The sequence below is a fragment of the Trichogramma pretiosum genome, unplaced genomic scaffold, assembly GCF_000599845.2.
Source record: "Trichogramma pretiosum strain Unisexual culture from Peru unplaced genomic scaffold, Tpre_2.0 scaffold2, whole genome shotgun sequence".
NCBI classification, from domain to species: Eukaryota; Metazoa; Arthropoda; class Insecta; order Hymenoptera; family Trichogrammatidae; genus Trichogramma; species Trichogramma pretiosum.
In genome coordinates, this window is record NW_019641687.1 from 2,880,558 (window position 1) to 2,906,377 (window position 25,820).

Consider the following 25,820-nt stretch of genomic DNA (forward strand, 5'->3'; position numbering starts at 1 on the left):
TTTAATTTTATCGACTCTGCAGGAGCGTCGGATAACTCGCGCCTCGCCGCCGCGTCTGTGCACTGGCCTCGCACGCGCGCGTCTGGCAATATCGAAAGATTGTATAAGTTATTTGGTAACATCTTTTGAATTCCTGAAATTGTGAAAGTTGCCGCGCGAGCGGCCAATAGTTATTGCGCGTATTTAACTCGCTAAGGTATAGGCTGCAAACTAAACTGCACATTCGAAAATTCAATAGGCAGGTTTTGAATGAAATGGGCGCACTCGAACGATCTCCTGTCTTGCCAATTGTAGCGATCGTTAGAGGAACGCGTCTGATGAAATTTACATTTCACTGTTTTTCTTTTTGGAATATGTTTTAACGTTAGTTGAATGTTGTAGTTAATCTATAGATGTAACAAATTGCCAATTAAAATGTGATCATAGTCTCTAATCGACATATTATGTAATAATTTTGATAAATCGAGCAAAAAAATAAAAAATTACACATTTTTTATAACAATCAAGATGTAACCATTTAAATTGATTTTTACGTACAATATTTTGGGTCCTACTACCATCGCGGTTCGTTGGTCTAGGGGTATGATTCTCGCTTAGGGTGCGAGAGGTCCCGGGTTCAAATCCCGGACGAACCCAGTTCTTTTTGGAAATATTTTTTTGATAACGAATTTTGGAATTGGTAAAAAATGATCTTTACGTACAGCGTTTTCGGCCATACTCACATCGCGGTTCGTTGGTCTAGGGGTATGATTCTCGCTTAGGGTGCGAGAGGTCCCGGGTTCAAATCCCGGACGAACCCAATTCTTTTTGATTTTTTTTTTTTTGCTACATCTTTTTCTCGCAAGTCTGTCGATTTTATTTATTTACGATCAAGAAAAAAATTTACAACAATTTATTATTAATTAATTCATTAATATTTTCATATTTCATTGGCTCTCATGCACAGCTTGTATGAAGCTATCACTAAAATGTCGCGGGTTTCGATTACCGAGCACTCACAATCGATATGGGCAAGTCGAGTGTTGGCCACCTTTTATCCTTCGACTCCTTCGATCCCCGCGGGTTCAATGACACCTTAATTGCGGTCTAGCCTCTTGGCACGGTCGTTTCACTCTTACGAGCGTACTAAAGTAGCGCCCAGTACTTTAGCAAATATATCATATAGCGCAGAGCGAATATGTAACAAGCTCCAAGTGTGTATTATGTGCTCGAGTGTTGCAAAAAAAAACGGACCACAGCAGCACTCGCGAAGAGAGAAATTTTCAATTATTTGCATTTTGCATTGCGGTCGGACGTAGGATAACGACGCTGTGTACAACGAGACTAATCCGATTTGTTTTCACGCTCGTGTACCAAAGTGGGAGATTGACACTTGACAGTTGACTCTGCTGTTGGTAGAAGGTATATGTACTACGTGAGTAATAAGGCCGAGATTTTTAAGCGATGTCGCCTGAAAAATTATCTTGGCTAATGTTTGGCAAAAAAGAAATGAAAATATTTACTTTGAAACTCGTAATGTAATGATACAGTCGCTCAACATTAATTCGATATGATACACATTACGAGGCAGAAAAGAATATAACGGGCGATATCAAAGCCACGACGTTTCGAGCCTACAACTTTTTCGCATTAAATTCAATGCTCGAGTAAGCTTTTACAGAAGCCAATTAGTATAGGAAGGAAAAAAGGCAGATAAAAACAAATGGCCGTCAATAATTGCCATGATCGGTCTGTCGCGCGCCATTTATACACTCGAATCGAAAGTATAGTCGAGTTTTCCGCGATTTCACCTAAATTTCCAGGCGGTGGTGGCGGCGGTGTCGGTGGCGCATTTTACGCACGCACTGCACGAGAGCAGAGGAGAATTGTGACTTTTTAATCAGTTGTCCGTCAGCTGCGTTTTCTCTTTCTGCGTGTCGTTTGCAGCAGCGAGAGACTCGCCTTGTGTACACAGATACATAGCCACGCTAGGCATACATGTAGCGCATAGCCAGTGCACACACACGTATGTGTATATTGTATATTTGTCGACGGCGTGTGCGGCGGAATATGTGCGCATTGCCGAGAGCCGAGCGCAGTGTCAGCACTGCAGCAGTTGCAGTATGTGTGCAGCGACTGCGGCGGCAGCTCGAGTGCATTATAGATACGCGACGAGGCGGCTTTTGTTTTCGCACTTGGCTAAGCGCGATGAAAGAGTCGAGATATCTCTCTCTCTCTCTTCTGGAGACACCTATACCTAGTGCAGAGACTGCAGATAGATTATATTCCGCAGATGGAGCTGCTACTGCCATGTGTGTATGCATACATAAGCGCGAGCTTGATCATGCGAAAGAGACTCGGCGGGCCGCATTGGATTCAGTCGAGCATGTATAACGAAATATTATGCTTTTCTCGCATCTCTCGCGGCTGCTTCGAGCGCGCACGTGCGCAGCAGCTACCTATATAGCCTGCATTGCCATATTTTTTTTCCGTCCGTGCGCGCTCCAGCAGCCAAGAGCCGAACAAAGCAAAGTTTAGATTATTTATAGACTTTTATATTATTACTTATATTGTAGGCATAGGCACGCGCGCAGCCCAATGGTTGCTTCGCCTTCTACAATAATCCATATCGAGAGCGGCTTTCAAGCAGATCTTTATATAAATCGCGCCATTATTTGCTTATCAAGGTCGGCTCCGTGGAGCATGTTCGGGACCATGTACAAAAATAGCCGCTCGTTTAGTCGAATGAATAGTTCCGACGTACACTGGATGTGTGTGTATAATACACATGCTTGGTGTAATTGAAAAATCCACCAGCTACATTCCGCAATATTCGCCTACGAACACGAATGATTTTCATACACAAATATTCGAGTGCAGCGCATCGGCCTCCGATTCTTGGTAATTAGGCTGGGCGTTGTAACGACGAGCAGCCTAGGAGCTATCGTGTATACAGTCGCTGCTTATCGACGCGCCGCAGGTATGTCTACACACGCACACGCAGATAGACGCCGAGGCACGACTAAAAGACCGGAAACTGCTGTAACGCGATCAGTCCGCGCGGAAGAGCAGAGGCAGCAGCGCTGCACAGAGCTGGGCCGTATATATGTATACTGGATACCGAGCTACTCGACTGACAGCGACTGCGATAGTAGCGAGCGTTTGAATTTTTTTCAAGAGGATCGATTCGATATAATTAATGGAATGCGCGCAGTTAACGTGTCAAGTAGCCGTATAGGTGTATAAACAGCAGCAGCAGCAGCAGCCGAGAAAGACTTAACAATCACGCATCTATAAATACACACCTGTCCGCGATGGCGCAAAGTTATTCGGTGTATGTGCGTGTGGCGCGTGACGAGCAGCAGCAGCAGCAGCAGCAGCAGCAGCAGCAGCTTGACTCGCGGACGTTGGCTGTGCGTCGCGCTGCCGCATACGCCATAACACACCGATGAAATTCCTGTTAGGTGTTGCGTTCGCTCGGATTTCCATGAAAATTCGAGCACGCGCCTTCGTAGTCGCGTTACGCCATTGTTTTTTAGAGCGATTGTAATGGATGCGCGTCGAGAGGTCCACTATTATATATACATGATACATCACAGCTGGCCGACGCGGTCAATAGACGATATCAATGTGATCTAAGTACTGTGTTACGTACCCGACGTGCCTCATTTGCTCGACGCGCGGATGTGGCGAGTGTCTCTCTCGTTCACGATGTCCACTCGTCTGCGGCCTCGTCGCACACACACACTCGAAAAACACACAAGTACACGAACATCTCCACAGAGATAGACTGCTTATGTATGTGTGCTCACAATCGAACAGTGTTTTTCTATCTGTCAAAGGTTCTGCGGTGACTTTGCGTAACCGACAACGAGATCCTATCCGTTACGTTTTCTCTCTTCGATACTCGTAATTAACCGCTCGCTAAATCGAGCGGGATCATCGAATGACTTTAAGAACTAAAGGAGCGAGCTAGGTTCGCCGCCAGGCATCGGCGGCAGCAGCAGCACACGATGCAGCAGAAGAAAAAGTCGAGTTGCGAAAAAGCCTCTCTTATACGTGTAATGAGGCGAGAGAGCTAGTCGAGGCGCGCGAAAAATCGCTCGTTCCACCGCCGCAGCCGTTGCATCCGTCGTCTGTGTGTGTGTGTGTGTGTGTGTGTGTGTGTGTGACTGTGTGCTCTCTGCAACACTTTCTGCAATTGAGCCAATCAGCCTGTTTCAGTGCGCGCCAAAACGTTCCAAACGCTCCAGAGATTCGACGTTACACAGTTTGTAATGAATTGAAAAAGCCGCTGCGTTCCATCGAACAGAGCATAGGCTATCGACACTACCCCCATCGATTTTGCGTTCAGCATATCTAACGTAATTCTTCGCATAACAGAGCGATCGTTTTTTCATAAAAAGAAGCACAAAAAAAAGACGAGTACAGCATCGCTTTGAATTTTGTTCGACCGATTAACGTCGTTCACCTGCCGCAAAGTATGCACATTTATTCAGATACTCTCAACCGTTTAGTAAACATCATTACCAACGTCGATCGAATACTTCGATAATCCATGAGGTTTCGACATAGAAAAAATTAGACGAGATAAGAAACTTGGCATTATAAGCTTACTTAACGATGTCATCACTTCGAACTGATAAATTTCAAAATGGTCAATAACGTGTGTCATCGAGCTGTAGAGAGTGTACTCGTAATTTTGAATGTCAATAGCAATTAAAACACACGATAAACAGGTGCTTTTCCTATTTTATCTACTTAGAGCCTGTCGATAGTGGACAAATATAATAAATTAGTCAGCACGCCGTTTGGAAAAATTTCAAATCAAACGGCTAATTTCGAACGTTGCAGCATATCGATACACTTGTTGCAAAAGGCAGAGTAGCCTCCGTCGTCGTGAGGCGCAGTGCGCGTTCACGAAAAAATACATGTTAATTCGGAGTTCCGAGGCACGCATGCAAAGTACGCCCGAAGAAGTATACGTACATTCGCACGTCTGTGCGTTGCAGTTATTTTTGCGGCTAGCCAAACATATGCTGCACACGCAACGTAAAAATAACAGCGCGCGCAAGTAAATATTGGCACCTATTGCGAAGATGAAAGTGAACAAGACGCACGAGTAAGGAGAGGAAGGGTTGAAAGAACAAAGGAACGCGCGGCTGCGCCATCGAGAAGTGCACAAAGTTTCGGCTGGGTGGTTTGGTTAGTTAAGAGTGTGCTGCTGCTGCTGCTGTATGGAGTGTACATAAGTTATGTACTGTTCGTATGTGTGGCCGCTACTTATATGCCATATGCATGGGCTTTTTTTCGACAGCTATTCACGTACAACAGAGTACGTTCGAGGCACATGAGCTGCACAGTATCAGTTTTCAGGCATTATTGGCTTTAATTGTGCGATCGAAAGCGAGAGCGGCCATTATTAATATGCTAATCGCTGGGCATTTGGCCGGGCGCACGAGCTCTCGAGAAAGAGCAGGAGAAAAAAATTCGCGGGCCAGCGATCCAATTTATCGTTCCACCGAATACATATATACTAATGCATACGCCCGTAGCTCTTTGTCACTGCAGAGAACGAGTAGCAGTAGCAGCAGCAACGGCGCAGCTCTCGTACTTCTGATTTCGCCTTCCCAGAATTCTCGATGCAGCGCAGCGCAAATTCCTCGTAAAAATTCTGCTGTTCTCTCGCGCTCAGTCGCACGATAAAAATCGGAGTAATGAAAAATAGCAGCAGCAGCAACGGCTGCGGCCCAAAGTGCGCATCGATTTAGGTAATAAAATCATCGAACTCGAATTGATTTTTGAATTAGTGAGTTCGAAAGAGCCTCGTGAGCCGCTATAAATGCCCTCATCGAAAAGCGATAAAATTCGAGACGTACACACATTTGTACACGTCTGCGTGAGATAAATTCGAAGGACTATACGTGGAGCATTTATACACTCAAATTCGATATACGTGTAAGCTGCAAGGCGGGAAACGGTTGGCGGCCCGACGCCAGTGTAGCTCCGTTTCATTCCAACGGAAACTCGAATTCGGAAAATTTCATGGAATCTAAGAATTGCCGCTGCAGCCTCACAACGCAGCTTCGGTATTTACTTACGATATATTTGTGTATACACGCTTATACGCGAGGTGCAGTAGTCGCATTTCGTGTATCGAAAAAACTACGTACAGAACGCCATAGAAACGTGCGCTACGGGTAGCTATATGCGTTCCGCACACGAAGGAGGGGATAACGTGCAGAGAGCCTTTCGCCTGGCGCGCGCCGGCAGTACGTGTGTATGTATACGTAGAAGTGCTTCTCAGTTGCTCGGCGAGTGCGCGCCATAACGGACTGCGAAGCTACGTCGCTTTTTCTACCTACCGTGTGTGTTTCTTTTTTCTCTTTCTCTCTCTCTCTTCGAATGTCAATTGCACATACCGAGGCGTGACTTCGTTTATAAAAATGTGATTGTGTGATAACTGTGACTATCGCTCGTGCTATTATGTTTGTGCGCGTGTTTTTTTAACGAAAAGTTTATCATATAATATTATAATATATTGCCGAAGTGAGAGTGTTTAACGTGACGTTCGAAATCGAGCCGGTACGCGACGAGTAAAGCAGTGTAACATTATTGATGGTTTAAAACAGTCGTTGCGCCATGGCTTGAATGTGAAGTGATTACAATATTTATTATTTAAGTTTGAAATAACGATGGTTTCTCGACTCATGTGCGGGAAATCGAGTGCATTAGATTGATTCGAACACGCTGAAATCGAATCAGCATCATCGATTAAAAGGACGAACTGTGCCTGCCAAGATGATGACCCCGCAGGTCGTGGGCGTATTGAGAAAGCAGCCCGGCGCTAAGAACACACCTCACAATCCGAACGCCGGCAGGATGCCAGTCGTCGATCCGCAGGAAACGAAAATTCGAGGTACGTTTCTGATTTGCAATTTCTCAATCGCGCAAAAACAACGATTCTCGGTTTTTTATTGTTATCGAATCGTCACTCGATAGCAAATACAAGCTGCGTTATTTAACGTGAAAGTGTTATAATGATTGTTTCGAAGCGCGAGTGATAGTAAACAATGCGTGAATCAGAAATATCCATTCACCGGTTTTCTTGACGTCTGAGTCTTGTTTGTATGTCTGCGTATCGTGCCTATATAATGCTCTTATATGTGTAGTGTGTTACACGCCAGCGCAATGTGTCTGTTCATGTATTCATACAGTTTACCTACATGAGCGCGCGTCGAGACTGGTGGGAGCTGATTTGATAGCGGCCGTATTTTACGAGTTTGATATACTTTCTTTGACAAACAAAAAAATTAATTGATTATTTACATTTTAACGCCTACGCGATACCGGGCGCAGGTTCGATTTTTCATCTACGCGTGGCAAAAGCCGGAAAAGTAGAATAATTAAGATTTTTGAATATGTTTTCTCAGAAAAGCCAGTAAATAAAATCGTACTTGTAAATAACAACTTTTCAGAGAAATCAGTATTAGGCTCGTTTGATGATATCATAAAAATATGTTAGTCAAACTTTCTAAAGGCCAATAATATGATAAATGTATATATTTCTCGGCGAGATACGCATTTGAATATTACTTCATTCGAACATCAACGGAGATTGACACCTGTATTAATATTCAATTTTATTACATACAGCGTTTTTCCCTCATTAATACGAACGTGTATATTTTTACTTTATATCTGGGTAGATCAGATCAGTGCGTTGTCGATGTGCATCAACACTTTCTCGAATATTAAAAGTATACAGATAGGCTCTATAAAGAACCGTACGAATGATTTTTTTACACTCCATTTAAAGTCACAGGCATCATATCTCGCTTCCTACAGATTGAAAACAAACATTGCTGTATTTACAAACAAACACTTCAATTCATTCATCGATTGTTTTATTCGAAGCGCCCAGTCAACTCCTGTACCAATTCATCGGTATATTTTTTTACAATTTTTTCAAAGTTTCCGCCCGCTACTTATTTTTCAAACAAATGAGCATGGGATACTCTGTTGTTTCTTTAAATGTATAATACGATGATGTATTGAACGACGGTAGAGCGTGTAGTGCAGCGAGCATGATATAAGCGACGCACGTTACGATTGTAATTGCAGACTCGCGTCGTTCGCAAGCGTATCTAGCATAAAAGATGATAATTCATTTTTTTTTCCTTTTTTTTGCCAAGAGATGAGTCGGTAGTGCGTTGGAAGGTCGTTCATCGCCGCTAGTATTTAGTTCGTGCCATTGTTGCTCGTTATTTTTCTCGCGAAACCTTTCGCACGGATGCATCTTTTACGTATATTATTATTGCGCATGCTACACAATGCGGCGGGAGCGTGCGTTTGCCCTTCACGTAACCTATAACATTTTCCTCGATGCTCGTATCGCTGCAAATTTGAATATTTTTCAAGACTCGATAGCCTCGGCTGGATAATTTTTCTGAGCTCTCGCGGAAGTGCAATTACGAAAAATCGATGATAAAAATCGGCCTTTGACACGATCTCTGTCGGACGCCGGCATAAAAGTTTTATTATTATTTATACGTCATTATGGTACAATATGAAACGCTAAGAGACAAAATGCCGTGAAGAAAAAAGCCCATTTTATCGCGCCGGTATACAGAAAACGCCATAAAGCAGTGCGTATACGGTAGAAGAGAAAAAAGTTAGAAAATAGTTGACGCGGCCGGCGCGCGCGTGAAACTTTGTATATTGTGTACGCACCGTGTGCGAGTTTATAGCCACAATAATTCAGCATCGTCTAATCCTTCACCCTGCGTCAAATGAATAGCCTAAAGTTGGACGTATTATAGGCGATTTTCAGATTTAAGTGTAAAGACTATTTTTCTTTCTTTCTTTTTTTCTTTCTCTCTGTCTCTTTTTCCCTCTGATATGCGCACACTTTTAAAATTCTCATTTGATTCTTATATTAAGTATATTTTTATTCGAGCCAGAAAAATAAATAAACTCTAAGACGATACTAAGTCGCGAACGTAAATGTGCGTCCAAGAGAGGAAAAAATCTCTCAAAGAAGGCCATATATTCGTAAACTTTATATCATACACAAGCACGCACACTCACATAAATACGATTGTGCCCGCGTCCGAAACGCTAAAAATATAACACGCACACATATATGCCGAATAAATCAGCATTTATATTTCGACGAATTCGATGTGTGCGCTTTATAATGTGCTGCACATGTACGCCGCATACCCGTATGTATCGCATGCAAGACTGAGTTTGAGAGAATCATGATGCCGCGGCGGCGATTCGAGCATAGATATTATTATGATATAAATGAAATATTGAAGTTATTGCATAATTTTAGAAAGTGCATTAAAAACTAAATAAGAGTCTAAAATCGTTGAATTTGCGCGCGGCACAAGTATAATGTACGCACCAGTCATATTTTTACGTAATTGGAACTCGTTATAACGTAACGCGCGCTGCACGTGTAGTGTTGTGTTGTGTATATATATGCGCGTTCGGTGCCCGCTTCGACGTATTCAACAGGCGGAATCGACGGTACGCGCCGCGTTATCATGATTTTGTAATAAATAATAATAACGAGATGCGGTATCGATGGATTTTCGCTCGCTTATAATGCACACACACGTTTGCACGCGCCCGTCGCGCGTTCACACGACCTGTCGACTTTTTCCATGGAAACGAGCCAGCCGCCGCCACTCGTTGAGTGTTGTTATGGGCGATGCATGCGCATACTCACACGAAGTTACTTAGAAGTTGCAGCTGGCCACCTCGGCCAAACGGCCAAGTTTAGTTTTGCTAAATACGTTCTGACAAATTTCTGTTGGGCCTGAAGTTGGCCGTTGCTTGATGACGATGCATCGATGGAGTAGCCCTTTTGTTTTTTGGCCAGTGAATTATCGGCTGAGTTGCTTTTTGTGACTCGTTCTTAATCTACCCCATTATAAAACGTCTCTGCGTAAAACCCTCGGTCTTACCCGAATAATTTATACCGTATTTATTTTAGATTTTTGAAGAGTTTTGAACATTCAAGTGGATATTATATGAATAAATCCAAGTCTCTTGTGTAGCATGTATTGAAGTTACAAACTTTATTGCATGAGATTCTAAGAAAGATTGAAATGTATACTTTTACGTCTGAATGTAACTCGAAAGGCTTTAACATCGCACGCCGCTCGGTAAACAATTATAATAATTACAATAACAAAACTTCTCTCGATTGTTATCGAAGGGTTTTGAAGTTCGAATTCTGAAGTCAATGCCGCGGCTACCCCGGGGAAGTTCAAATGAAGCAAAGTATCTGATTACCGACTCTTTTAAGCTCTCATACATATGGTAATTGGATGCGTCAAAGTATTCATGCACACATCTGAGAAAAAACTCAACTATACAATAATTCCTTATCAGACTTGATTCTTTCGCGCTTATGAGTGCACAAGAGGTGAGAAACCTGACAAGATTTGAAAGTCGCACAGCAGCAGCGGCTGTACATACTATACTGTCAAAGCTAAACGTGCGGTAATAACATATCGTGCCTCTATCCGTGCTCAAGGCCTCTTCTGTTTATGAAAACAAATGCAAGTGTAATTTTTATTATCGTATTCATCTATCTTATGCGTACGTACCTGTGTAATATGCGCAGTGAATAACATTTAAAAGCCATTGCAAAATTACTTTTTCCATCGTTAAAAAAAAGGAGTTAGCGTACACCTACATTGGTAATTGTGTATGTCATCGCAACAATCAAGAGAAAAGGAAACGGCAGTTGGCGCACCTAAAGCGAAACGGGTTAAGGTTTGAAGTGCCATCAGCTGGCGGGTATTGTACACTTTGACACAACTTATTTATATATGGATATATATGAAACTTATGTATACACACAGACTCGCGCACACACGAAAGCGACCGCATTTTTAGCTACACGGCACGCACATGTCATTTTCAGTAATAAGTAAGAAAGAGAAGGTTTCTCATGGCGTGCAGCGCTCATCAACTTATATTCCGTATCTGGGCTACATAATATGTTTGTGTGTTAAGCTATATTAGCGAAAAGATGTGTGTGCGTGTGTGTGTGTGCGCACAGTAACGGGATACGTCTTGTTGATATGCACATACGTACGCGCCAACGCAAAGAGAGTGAAAGAGATACTTGCAAATTTTGGAACTTGGGCTCGATTCTCTGTGACACTAGTCGTCAAAATTATAATTCATCAATTTTTTCAAAAATCTAGACAACTTCCGACTTTTTTCCATTTTTTCGCCTTCATCCGTGTGCTTTTGTTGAAAATTTTTTTCGAGAAATGGTCTTTAGAGTAAACAAGGTCAGCGTTGTGTTCGTATGTCTGTGTGTACGCGTATGACCTAATTTTTTTAAGTAATGATAAGTACTCTATACGTGCACACACATACCTTATAGCGAATACTGAATTTGGCTTCACTAGTCTATAGATTGTAGGCTAACAAGCTATTCTATATCAGCTAGGGAAAACATTTAATTGTCTCCCAATTTACCGTTGACTCATGAAATGTGCAAAACGAGTTTATGAGACACTTGCTAACATTATATGGCACAGGTGTACAGTTAATGCTATATATATAAATACCTACTCCAATGTAGACTCACACACTCTCACATACAAATATATACATATAATAATATAGAACTCTGTGTGACTTCTGCAGTGTTTTTTAAAACTGCTAGTGTCATGAAAAATTTTCGCGAGTGTTAAGGTTTGATACGAGTTTAACAACTTTATTGTTGCGAAACCTTTGTTGAAAAATTATTTACATTACAATATTTTATTTTAAATACATCGGCTTGTTCTTGCTAAGCTTTCCAAAAATTTTCTCACGTGATGTATATTAAAAATCCAAATCCCGTAGCGAGAAGTCAAAATGATTTGGTTACTCGTGAGTGTGTAACTTGCCCATGTAAAGCCATGACCCGTATTCTGGCTCTTTTTTACTTCTTTACCTTCTCATCTAATTCTATGTATTATATTACTTCAGCTGGGATTTTATTACCTTATGCACGAGCGATTATGACATGATTGATCGGCAATCGATTTAGACGCGTTAAAGCGCGTGATGATATGGGTAAGCGTATGCGTGTATGCGTGTTGCAGAGTGAGATTTTTTCGGTCGATGATTTTATTAACCATGATATCGCGTGTTTTTCACAGATTTATTTACGCATTCAATCATACCGATAACTGATTGATTAAAATGTGTCTTACGAAAGGTGTTTTTTCCCGTTATTCGAGACTGCGTAGCAGCTCGCATTTTATTTTTGGTTTCTGCGGTATTGTAAACATTGTCTGACAATACACGTTGATACATGTAAGATTCAAAACAAACCCTGAATTTCATATTTTTTCGTTGTATTAAATGAATAAGTATCGTACATATATTTGAAAATAATCGGTTCAGGTAGGTGTCCTTCAGTTTGTTGATAGCTGTATGAATTTCCACGAACATTTGATTTTAATACTACATATGCAGTGGTCATGATTCAGTATATCCTAGCTGTATCACAAATTGACATGAAAGGCGACTGCAACTTGAAATTTTATTTTTTTTTCAAATTATAATTATTTCACGAACATTATGATTTTAATATTAGTCAAGAGTAACATGACAACACAAAGGTCATACACACAGCACTACATACATGTATCGGAGCAATTGCACAATTGCTCTCAAATGCACGTATATCTGCTGCAGTGTTAGAAATAAAAGTAATTTCCAGTAGAGAAAATATCAAATTGGAAGTAAACATGTCAACGTCAGCCGTTTAATTGTTCATTCGAATGATTTTAATACTCTTGCATCAGGTTGCACATCAAAATTGTCATCAACTTTGTGCCTGTGTTGCAAATGAGTTTAACAGCAGAGATAACGGATAAGAAATGTCGGGTCGCTGGTAGTTTATATAGATTGACACTTTATGGCTCGTAAATTAAAATATGTCATAGACGTAGACGCGCATTTGCGAGGGGAAAAAATTTATAAATAAACAGCTCGTTCATCTCCGTATGTGCATTACAATTAATGCACGAAATCTCGCGCATTTCTCAACGTCATTGCTTTATTTGTGCTTCTTAAATATCTTGAGCAGGAGATGCGCTGCACCTCCGCGAGTTAATTCTAAAAAATATCGGCTTTACTACCACGCACTAGCTTCTCTCTTTCTGGTGAAAAAAGAGAAACGTTTTTTCTTTCCTAATAACGATGATGCACCAAAAAATGAACAAAAAAGTCTCACCCAACAAGTCCCCCCTATCATTATATAGCGTACATATAACCCTAAGGCTATCTAAGTCCCTCTCTTGCTGGCAGCAGCAGACGTACATCTTATAAATCTTGCGATATACACGTACAGCAACACATGCACACTCACTCAGATGTATACAGTATACGGGTCCCCATTGTCGCAACAACGAACGAGAGGACAGCCTATTCTGTGTGTGCTGCTGTGTACAAATATAATTATTACCGCGTGCGCGCACGACTGCCGCCGCTTCTTAGCTTCCTCGTCGTTTTTTTTCTCTAGCTTTGATGCGGTTGCAGTTCTAGCCCAGTCGCAGGTAGCTATTAAAATTTGGACTAGACTCAACCGCAATAGATCATCGTACGCGTCTTGGCGTATGCATATTATGGTTTTGTGCGAGCGATACCGAAAGATTACTCCATGCCATACACTTTAGCCTTGGCGGCATAAAAAAAAAGAAAGAGAAAGGGACATTGATTTTTAATAGGGTGAGTGCATCATCATTTTTTTCGAGTCTCCAAGCGAGTAAAAAATGTCCTTTGAGAGATTTGATTTAAGGTTGATGATGTTATTATTCGAGTACATTCACTCGGAATGTAATTGAAAATATATGCGCTACCGAGTGTGTGTTCATTGCTCATTCACTACTTCGCACCTTTTTTCAATTCCATTGTGTTCTTTTTCCCTTGAGATGCATTTCAATCTCTTAGACTGTGAGTAACGATATCGAGGTGATGGATATCTATAGATAAAGAAGCTTTACGCGGTTAAAAATATACAAGGTAGTAAAAATTATTCACATCCGTTGTTTGGTATTTCTAGTACGTAAATATAATCACGTTTCCTAAATTAAACTAGAAGCTCAAGATTCAAGTCATGATGCTTCCGACGAAACAGCAGATCTATAAGTTTATCACGTTCCGACGAAAGAGAAAATTGTCTGTGGCGCCGAATTCGTTAAGATTCCACTACTATAAGGCTATGATGCGACTCGACGTAAAGTTTTCTTAAAGCAAATAATTTCAAATGAAATGCGTGGAAAAACTATAATATCTCTGGCTTTGTAACAATGAGTTATGCGTTCAAGGTTCAAATATATTAATATACTCAGAGAGTGCTTGAGGCATGATTGAGCGACTCTTCGTGAGAAGATCGGTTTTACTAATTAGAATATATAATTTATATGTAGCAGCAGTGACTTAGTCTCGGGAGTAAACGCTGTGTGTATGTAAACTATCATTAACTGGATTGTTGAAATCTTACTCATCGTGCCAATTAATCGATCCTTTTCCGAGGCATTGAGTGCACTGCAAGTGCTGGTACGTGCATGTGCAAGTATACGTAATTGTAGCATGCTAATGAAATATTTTAACACACGCGCGAGAAGATTAAAAAAATACTTCATCGGTTTGACATTAATAAATTACCGCTGCTGCACAATGGCGGAGAATATATGATCAAAATCATTGAAAATTCTTATACAAACCGGCTATTAGGTCGAAAACTTTAATGACTGATAAAATTACTCACGAGCCTTTTAGCTTCAATCGAGGCACTGTAATTACGAGATTTAATTTTCCGATATATTAGGATAAATACCCCAAAGCTAAGGTCTTTTCGCTTCAGAAAAATCCCTATGTAATTGTAGAACGCAAGTACGTCTTGGCAGATTCTAGTCTGAGTATTTTCACCTATATTACGGTGCTTGTTGATCATTTTTGTATAGTAACATTTTCCTCTTCTCATTCTTTTTTATTATTTACCACGAGTAAAAATTATTCTCGTATTTCCATCTTTTGAGTGTATTTAATCCCTCTTTCTCCAATTTTGTCGCGCAGCTTCATCGCCGTCATCATGACGCAATGCTTTTGGTTTTTTACATCTTGGAATTTCGATTTTTTTACTGGAATTATACATACATTAAACTGTGTGAAAGCAACACCTTATAGTATACAAGTCTATATATCGTTTAAGTTGGCTGGCTGCATCAACAACCGAATTTAAAGATATTTTTGTGTCATATCAGATCTTGCCATTTTTTACTCAAGAGGAATTCCGTTTCATTTTTTATTTTTCTTTGTACATTATAAGAATAGAATTTGAAGAGACAGAGGCGACATCCCTATCCGCTATATTGATTGACAGCGTGAAAGAGAAGCATTATACGTAAAAAAAACGACAAGTTTGAAAAAATGTCACCTGATTACTTTTGCTAGATAAACATTATTTTAGGATTGTATCTTTTTTATACCACAAAATTTAAGTCTAGTGAAGAACCTTAATACAAATAAAGTTCAATCAAATATGAAACTAAAACAACAATAATTGCTTAACCCATTAGCAACAGCCCCTTTTCAAACCACACGAAAAAAGACGAGAGAAACAAAAGATTACCTTAAGGCCACCCAGTACTGAACCCATTGTGACTTTTCTTACGTTCTTTCAAAAGTGTCCATTCGCAAGTATGTAAGGTACACCACAGGGCGTGCGGAGAGTTCATGCTTTTTATATATCGCTCTAATACACTGAGAAAATGCGTTTGGTTAAAGAAAGGCTGTCGCGGGTAGTCTTGATACTTCTTTGCGAATTGGTCGATTGTGTTTTCTCTTCTATTGAAAATCATTCGTACGAATGAGTTTTCGATTGATGATTGCTTCGCATGAACCTTGCAATCAATGAGCTGAACATAATTTCTTGTTTTTACAAAAACATACTCGTGACAAATTTGTTTTTTTTTTAACGAATCTAAGATGCGTTATTGGCAAACGTTGATACAAGTTGATATATTTTTATATTACGTTTCACGCACAATATTTATCCTTTTTCAATGACATCTTTACTCGCATTATTGAAGTATAGTTCTATAATTTTTTACTATTATTGAGTATAACAATTATTTATTAGGCAGGGTTTGTTGATTTTATGAAATCATAAGGAGATCAATTTTAAATATGAAACATATCGTTTCAGAAGTCTCTCGGGGGAAATTCAGCATGCTCATAAATAATTAATGTTTATACTGCGATGGCTCTTTGACTTCATCAATAACGTAGATGATGATGAGGTGATGTTATAGTAGAAAACTTTACCTACTCAGAATCATCATCAGTTTATAACTCACCGATAGTTAATTGTACTGCAGTGAAACTTTACATTGTATTATTTCCATTTCAATATTTTCGTAAGAAGGTTAGAGGAAAAGCTTTGAAAAGAAGAAAACTTTCCGAAAACAAATCTCACAAAATGCTAATCGAACCCAGATTTATATATTATGCGCACTCAAATGCATGAAAATGTGTGGTTGAAAGTGTCGCACGCTGTACGCGCAAGCGCATTATAAGTGACGCATGAATAGATTTAGTTTATTATTATGCGTCTACCGCATTGCTTCCAATCAAGACATAAATAATTCTTAATTTTTCTTTAATTTTTTTTCTATCTCTATCGATTCGACTTTCGCCGTGGTTGTATTATATTTATAGAACAAAAAACTTACATTAAAGGAGCAAAAGATATTGCAAAGAAACCGGATACAACATTATAGGAGCGATTCATAATGTAAACGGGTCAAAAACCTTTTGCGAATACACCGTTCAGAATTATTTTTAACGAACTTCAATTCAAATTTGTGATTGAATAATTTTACTCCAGTAATTCAGTAAAGTTATTGAAGTTTCTCAAAGAGACTGAAAACCATAGAAAGTGAAAAAAATAGTATCAAGCTTCAAATTTACTTTGAATCATTATCGAGGCTTCAAATGATGAAGAAATATTCGCTGTAATAATCAAAAGTATGAATATACATGTGGCATTTCACGTCAACTCTCCCAGTGCCGCGCGGCGCGGCAGAATTAAGTCAAATCACTAAATTTGTAAATCGCTGAAAAGTACTAAAATGCACCTAGAGGAAAAAACGAACTCGTGATTTCGATGGGAAATTGCCTCAGCTTTCCGATGGTGAGGTCAGATTTTCCAAAATTTTCCGTTTTACCCCTAAAAATCCCAGGAAAAAATTTAAAGTCGATTATCTCAAAAAATTCATTTTTAAGTTTTTTTAAAATAGTCTAGATCGAAAGATCAGGAAATTTTCCATCGATATAGACATTTTCCAGAGGGGCGTTTTTTGATTTAAGCGAGATATAGCGAGAGAAAAAGAAAAAACGTGGTTTTTTCGCGCGCGCGGGCGTCCGGCCGCCCAAACTTGGAGATTTGACGTGAAATGCCAATATATATCACATAACATGGAACGACCCATTCATATCGCTATTGTGTTTGCTGCATCTTACGTATTACATATTCATCGAAATTGAAAAACCTTGATATAAAATAAGTACATTGGGTTGTAATATAATTAAAAATGAAGGTTATCTGCAATGCTTAATTTTCTATTTAATATCAATATTTTTAGAGATTAGATTAGTCATAGATAAATGAAATATAAAGATCGTAATACCAGTTGATCTTGTACATCAAATTTTTATTTCACACTACACAAGATAACAATGTATTTAATTCCTAAACTTTTTGGTTTGAAAACATAAATGGTAATGATGCCATAGATCGCCGAGAAAAAAATGTCAAAATTTAATTATTGAAAACTTAGAAAGTGCGTCGCGTGTGTACGCAAATTTTGTTCGAATGCGTGCGGTTTCGGTGAAAGTTAATTTATACAGTTTTTTGAACTGTCAAGTTTCTCATATTAAATATAAATTTATATTGTATTTAGCTATGTGCATCTCTAATCTTTTCTTATTTTATTTTGCAGGTGAGTTTCATTATTTATGCATGCAACATTCTACAAAATTAACCGTAAGTAAACATCTTATAAAAAAATGAGTTTCTGGAAATTATGAAAAAAAATGTATTGTATTATATTACAAAAAAAATTAACTTCAATTCATACATTATAATTATACAGTTATAATCTGTTTTTCTAAAGTAAACAATTCATTAGACTCTTTGAAAAATCACTAATTTGACATAAGACATTTTTTTACGTACCTAACTAAAAAATAAGTTTAAGGTCTTACAACAAATCAATTTATCCGTTTTTGTATGCGCTTTACTTGTGCATCATCTCAAAGAGACAAACTACGAAAATGCGGGTCATAATCATTCGATGTCAGTGAAAGGTGTGCACTGACTTACTCTATACTACTGCAGCCTGACCGAGATTCATTTATATCATAAGCATTTGTACGTATACTATTTAAAAACTTGTTACACACAAGCAAATAAACATATGCTTTAAATCTTTAAAAAATCACTTGGTATATTGACCCCCAGCACACAGCACGACGTGTTAATTTGCGGCCGATGTCTTTCAAATTTCTCACGAGGGCAAATTTTGTTTTTAAACTCTAAAAGAGGTTAATGTCTTGAAAAACATATTTTCATTCGCTACTTTGAGATGTCGTATAAAATTCTTAATTATTTTTAAGAACTAATGTGACTACATAAATTGTTAAAATAACAAAAATGATGCAAGCCAGAGAGATTGTGAAATTCTACAATGCAATTAACGTGTTATTTTTAGTTTCAAGAAGTACATTACTTTTTTTGTGCTAAAATCCTGAAACTGCCTTCATCTGTAATATTTTGCGTATGTTTTTAGAGATCTGGGTACTCATTTTTATTATTGTACATGTTTACCAAACAAATAATGCTCATACATTGTAGTAATTACCTAGTTCAAACATATAAGGGACATAAATCTCGATTTTCAATAAATGTTAAAAACCAAAGATAATTTCAAAATTTGTAAAAATTTTTAATTGGTTACAAATGATGCAAAGTCACAATATTAGTCTATACTTTTGTTACAATATATAAAGCAAAAACAAATTTTCGTAAATCATTGTCAAACTCAAAAAGTACAATCGAACGATCTTGGAATTTGAAAATAAGTCTAACTAATTTCCTCGCACATTTACCCAATTTGTCTTTTATTTTTATTTCAACCATTATAAGTCAGGTAAATGTTTCAACAGTGAAAAAGTAATTTTAGTTGCGAAAGCATAATATACTTCACAACGCATACAATCTCATACCACGGAAATTTAGAGTTTCAATAATTATGGCAAAAAGGAGGTCTCTGCGATGAAAGATTGTGCGCAGAGCATGTGTGTTATATGAATAGAAAACGTGTACATACGCCTCTTTCGAAATCGATCGATAAACACTCTCTGTTTCTCTCTCTTTCTCTTCTTTCATTCTTGTTCTATGTTCTGCACATCTACTCGCATTCACGAGAAGAAAAGTGTTGCATACAGGTATATGACGATGATACATTGTGTACATCGCAACGTCGCTCCGTTCGTATTGAAGAATGTAGTAAAATTTTTACAGAAATGTGAGTGAAAAACTCATCGTTGATGAGGAAATTTTCATTATCGATGCTTGATTTATATTATACTCTGTTGTTGATCCTGCTGCGGCTGTCGTTGTTATTGTTGCTAGGTGAGAGGTGATGAGCCACGCTATTGTGCAAGATCATCGCATCTTTGCGGTAGCAATGACATTTTCCCGGCAATTTACGCAATGGTCGCTATGTAAACAATACGGGTTATTTTATTATTCATTTACATTGTCAAGATTTAAAAAAAAATTTTATATATGGATAACAATATATGTCGTGGGCTTTTCTATCTTATCTGCTACAAGCGTAGAAAAGTTGAAGATTGCATGACTATGGATTGTTTATTCTTTAATTTTATTGATGCACATTAGCAGTTGTTTCCACAAATTATTTATTCAAATGAATTTTTTTCATTTGCTTGTGTACATACTAGTGCAGTAACATTTTTTGTTTATTTCATTGCGATAGTTTCATTCTTATGTTTTTATCTCTGTAACATTTCAATTATATAATTCATTTGGATGAATTAATCTAAGAAATTAAAATAATGTATCAAGTCAGCAACAGGTTTTTTCTCAATCGCATGTGCAACAGAGTTTCATCATTTACCAAGTCTCCGGTAACATATACTAAAACTTTTGTAAGTATGTGAGACTGACTACAGATTAATAATGTCATTTTAATTGTTAGATTACAGTTGCAGAAAGTGCATTTACGTTTCAATGGCGCTTCTGAGAAATTTATACTTATGCGCGAGCACGTGAAAAACTTTTTTATAACTTCTTTTGCTGAACTCAACAAGTGTATAAATGGTAGCAATGGTTCATTCGTTATTTTTCTCTTTCAATATTTATTCAATAAGGTGTGACGATATTTACGATAATATGGTGGAAATGTAGCTAGAGGGGATCCATTGAACAGTGTTCTCTCCGATATTTATGGTATTAATTGTAAAATAGGTGTGACTATGGATTATCATTCATTAAATAATAAACAAAAATTTTATTCTACTCGTATAGTAATTATTTACTTGTAAAAGTTAATTTACACAGTGGTAGAAATCCAATAATATTTTCAATCAGAAGTATCTTCATAATATATATTTCTATGTCTTGAGAAATAATATGTAGCTGGTATCTAAAAAATTTATTGCTTTTTCTCCATTACACATTGAGGAATAATCTGTATGAAACAACGTTAATCATAAATATGTTTTCAAATTGATATTTATTGGCTAAAATATGGGAGTGCAGATGGATGTAATATCGACGATTACATAAATTTTGTATAATGCACAGTGAATCTACGGAAATTATTAAAAGAGTGTTTTTATATTTGTCGATTAATTGTTCTGATTAAGCTAATGCTCACTAAACATTTAATATACGTCAGTTATATAAATTTTAAATAACGAAAGCTCGGTGAGAATATTCTAATGTTTGAAGCAATCCGATTTACTTATTTGATAAAATTTTTCAACGTCTCACAAAATTCTTGGCACGCCCGAAAAATGATTATGAAGTTTTACAGGGGACATGTATGTATAGGTTTGTATTCCACGCGTAAGAACGCATGTGCATGTCAGTTACATGTACACTATATGTATACATATATAGAGCAACCATTGCAATGAAAGGAAACGCGTGCCCTACATGAGTTGGCATTGTTTAGCACAAAACGGATTCACACGTTCGCCCGCCGTTGCTTCTACTTGCACGTGTGTAAAAAAAAGTCGAACAATGCACCGCTGCTACACTTACACGTATGAATATATATGTACGGTTATGATGGGTACAATAATGCAGAGTATCGAATTTTTTCCCTTTACCACCCGGAGGGGTAGAAAGAAAGAAGCCTGAAAATGGCTAATAGGCTCATATCTGCACATTTATGCGTTGGAGAATTCAGTTTTCTTATTATTGTTGTCACTGCCCTTTGCATGTATATCATACAGTTAATTGTTACAGATGGATGCACTTCGGGATGTTTATAAGAAGTTGAAACCTTTTAAGGGTTACCATGCTCAATGGCATTTCTCATGCCTTAAGCTTGACAAACAATTTGTCATTTTCATTTTATTTATCAGTTTTTATGCGAAACAAAAATTCGCCATGTCTTCTATTATTTATGTCGTGCTTTAAGTCCACAGAATGCTTTTCAGTTACCTTCAATTCTTTTTTGCGACTTTTGGATATCAAGTTTTCTCTTATCAAGCATATTTTCCACGCTAAGCTTTGTGGATGATTCTTTTTTAATGAAAAATGCTGCGTTGCGTGTTAGCAAAGATTTTTTACTCTGACGTCGAGGCAACAGAGTGACAGCAATAAAGTGTCTTTAGGCGTCTAATCTTGACTCGAGAAACTAGATGGGTGTAACAGATGATTTTTCATTTTATCGTCGCAACTTTCATCTTTGCCCTTTTTAAGCACTTTGATGATTTTTTTCTTGAAGGCTGTTTGACGTGCGACTCCTTAATTTTAAATTCAAGGAATATAGTATTTAAATTACGGCTTTTATAAATTACGATATATATTTTATGACATCTTATACTTATTGAAAGATCATTGTTTTACATCATTATTTTATGACTTAATTTTTGCGCATACGTGCAGAAAATTGGAGATTTAACCATGAGATTTTCTTTATCGTATTATGTATACGGATTGTCTTTCGAGTTCCTGGTTCTTCATATCATTGTAACTTGAAACAGTGACGGGTGCAAATAAAATTATTTCCATTTAAATAGTTTTTGCGCAAGCCGATAAAAATCTTCACAATATATATTATAAGCATGCGCAGCCCAGCGCACTCGGACATTCACAGGTGCTAAAGAAAAATGGTCTTTTATATGCATCATGGTCAGCTACGTACAAATAAATTTATTACTGTTCTCGAGATTCGAACGAAGTCATACAATGTGTTTTTGCCTTTCACGTTCGTATAAGCCTCGTGTATAAGCGCACTGGATCGTGCCTCGCAAAATTATATATAGCAGTTTGACGCAGCTTTATCTGAGTTTTGTCTTAAAGACATGTCCGAGCTAATTTTCAATTGCATTCGATTTACTTTCGATGAAAAAAGGGCTGTACAGAATGTAACGAGCAATTGATTGATAAAGCTTCATTGTAAAATTCTTTACTGTATCACGCTTATACAAAATGCAATAAATTTTTAATAAAAAATTAAAATGAATTTTTTTGAATGAAATAAGCATTCCTATAAATGTACTTGACTAATTTGCATTAACCATTCTTATAGTTTGCTTGAAATCAATTGAATTAATTAAATTTTCCTACGACTCGTAAGACAACGCAGCTTCATTTTACACGGATTATTAGAAAAAAATGTATATCACCGCAGGAAAATTGACAACACATTCGACTCTCGAACACGAAGTGCCCGACATCTCCTGCAGTTGCAACAATCTCTTGGCCATTCACTTCAAACGACTATAATAACAAACCCGCACGCAGTACGACACTCTCTTCAGCGTGAGCGCGACGCATTATCGGTGAAAAGGCCCGCACAGTCTGCGCGTTTTGATTGCCACTATATAATACGCGAGGCGCGCGCGAGCATAGTGAAAGCTTGCTTCGAGTATATATTCTCCGGTTTTCTCGCTGTTGCTGCTGCTGCTACTACTGCTACATCTCGCGTGCCAATACATGCACACAAACACTTCGAGAAAATGGAAGGAAACGTCTTAATAGCATGTCTCGTTTATGTATGGATAGGAGAGCTAATGGAAAAAAAGGGAACGAGTATAGGCCTTTTGAAACTCGGATTCCGCCTATATATCCCCTACCGGTTTTTTGATGCATTCACGTGTGCCACGCATGTGTATGCGTATGTGTGCATTGCATACACATACACGTATATATATGGCATTGCCGGATGTCGGGTTTTCTCAAGACACTTACTCGTCGTAAATTTTCCGGATGAAATAAAATCGCCAAGAGTCACTTCTTCACGATTAACCTCGTTAACGTGCCCAGAGCTAAGTGGACTGTCTTTTCTCACTTGCGACTACGCGAGTCCGCGATACTGCTGTGCACTCTTTTATTTCTTTTGCTATGGTGGCCTAGAGTGGTATAACTGAGAAAATTGATTATGCTCAATATAATGCAGCACTGTGTCTGTATTTATCAGTTTGTCACCGCTTTGATTGATGTTTTAATTCTATGAGCTGGCCGCAGATGTTCGCATAAATAGCTAACGATTGAAATTGATACTTAACCATGGGGAAGCAAAAAGTTAATGAATTTTTCTTTTATACTCTATTGCGAAGATTAATATGTTCACAAGCACGACATTTCATTTTTGCACGCTAGAGGCTTAAAAGTATCGTGAAGCTTTGTCGCTTTAGTCAAACAAGAGTTACAAATTATTTTCAAAGGTTTAAGAATTTTGAGTCAAAAAGGACTACACTTGAAAAATCGAGTGCAGCATAGTTATTATCATAGCTGTATGTTAGCCACATAAAGAAAAAAAACGAAAAAACCGTTTGTAAAATGTTACAGATTTATTTTTCTTTTTTTTTTTGTTAGAGACTTCGAAGCTTTCTATATCTGATACTGGTCGAACTCAGTACATTACAAGAAGAAATGAATTTTAAATCAATAATATCAATTAAAATATTCTCTTCTAATTGCGTGGCCTGGTAATTAATTCGCACATGCATGTGCTCGTATGGGGGTCCATGTATGCAGTCACCGACACACAATATAAATTTATATATGTGTGCGCATGTACAAGAAGAGCCAAGCCCTGCTCGCGCTGAAGTAGGTCATCATAAAGGCAACTAACGCGTGAGTATGTGTGCAGCGTCGATAATCACAGTATATACCGAAGAGCATCGTAAATACAGCGAGAGAGACTTGAACTCGCAGTAGAGAAAGTAAACGAGAGAGATACTCTTCTATCTTGCCAGCCTCTTTGCACACACAAACACACACACACACACACACACACACATACACACATACATATGTACATACAGCGAGCTAAAATAGCTGCGAGAGAAAAAAAGAAAAAAAATCTGTATGTAAGGGCGTTGCACCGCGCGCGTTCATATACGTACAAATACGTGCATACATACGGGCAAAGTAAAACGAAAGAGCTCTCTGTGACCCAGTGCGTACCCCTCCTTGCCTGCTGCTCTTCTTCTTCTCCTTTTGAGTGTATAAGCGCGCGCCTCGCTTTTTTGAAACGAGTGTGAAGAAAGGAGGATAAGTAAATATATTGTGTACGAAAGGAAAAATTAGGCCTGTCACTTGCGCGGATATGACACTGATCTCTCTCGAAAATGTCCTCGGGGGGTCGTCGCAAGCGAATCCGACGTTTTTTTTTCTTGAATGAAGACACGCGGCGGTTCACCGCATATCTCTCGGTCTCTCTCTCTTTCGATGTTACGATGACTATGCGATGTTGCGTGAAATTAAAAAATTGAGTTACTCGAGTTGCGAGACGTACAAGGCACGTATGTACGTGAGTGTTTGCTCTTTTGGCTGATTGGTTTTTCATTCTTGTCGTGAATCTTTTTGGGTTACGTGCGCGCACATCCAGCATACACGATCCAAGGGTAAAGTACCGTACGTGTGTGTATGTACACTTATATTTGCCAATGGCCGCATATTTTTTTCAATCACATATGACTTATCTCTATTTCTTTTTATTACGGCTTCGACCGCACACGCAAATATACATCTCTTAAATACCACAAAGACTATAAGAGTCTGTGGCAGTATATATGTGCGCGTATGTACTACGTCACTTCATTTGACTCGCAGTTGCGATCCTCGCATGAGAACGAGCGTTTAGCTCTCTCAAGGATACATGTGTGTATGTACAATGCGCGTGTGTGCAGTGTACGTGTGTACGTGATACAGTACAGCAGCTTGCTTCATCGAGTTATCACTCACTCGTACTGCCTGTGTAGAGGCAGTCAACCTTCGCGCGCAACGAGACATTCATCTTTTTTTTCGTGCGTTTACAATGAAATGCACATTGTGCGGATTTAATTGGAGCGTGCATCGCTGCTCTGCCTGTGAGAAAATCGTCCATGATATTTTTGGTTGATTGTCAAATTGACATTGGTTTTTATGCGACTGGTAAAATATTTCTACTGCGATGTTTTATTTTCATTTTTTACTTACCGGCAAGCATATTATTTATCATTTCCACGAGATTGAATTTTTAAATCTTTTTATAATA

The 25,820-nt window shown here is 38.4% G+C and overlaps 1 protein-coding gene and 2 non-coding genes across 3 annotated transcripts in view; all 3 read left to right on the forward strand.

The window, feature by feature from the left end:
• The first annotated feature begins 563 nt into the window (after positions 1–563).
• Trnap-agg lies at positions 564–635 on the forward strand. Its single transcript has one exon. It is a non-coding gene; the product is annotated as a tRNA-Pro (tRNA).
• A 92-nt stretch (positions 636–727) lies between these two features.
• Trnap-agg lies at positions 728–799 on the forward strand. The gene has a single exon. It is a non-coding gene; the product is annotated as a tRNA-Pro (tRNA).
• A 5,506-nt stretch (positions 800–6,305) lies between these two features.
• Positions 6,306–25,820, forward strand: part of LOC106659188 — a 51,042-nt gene continuing 31,527 nt past the window's right edge. Inside the window, exon 1 of the mRNA XM_014381601.2 lies at positions 6,306–6,898. Within this exon, the coding sequence (XP_014237087.1) occupies positions 6,781–6,898 (118 nt within the window). The 5' untranslated portion in view covers positions 6,306–6,780. The remainder of the gene's footprint in view (positions 6,899–25,820) is intronic.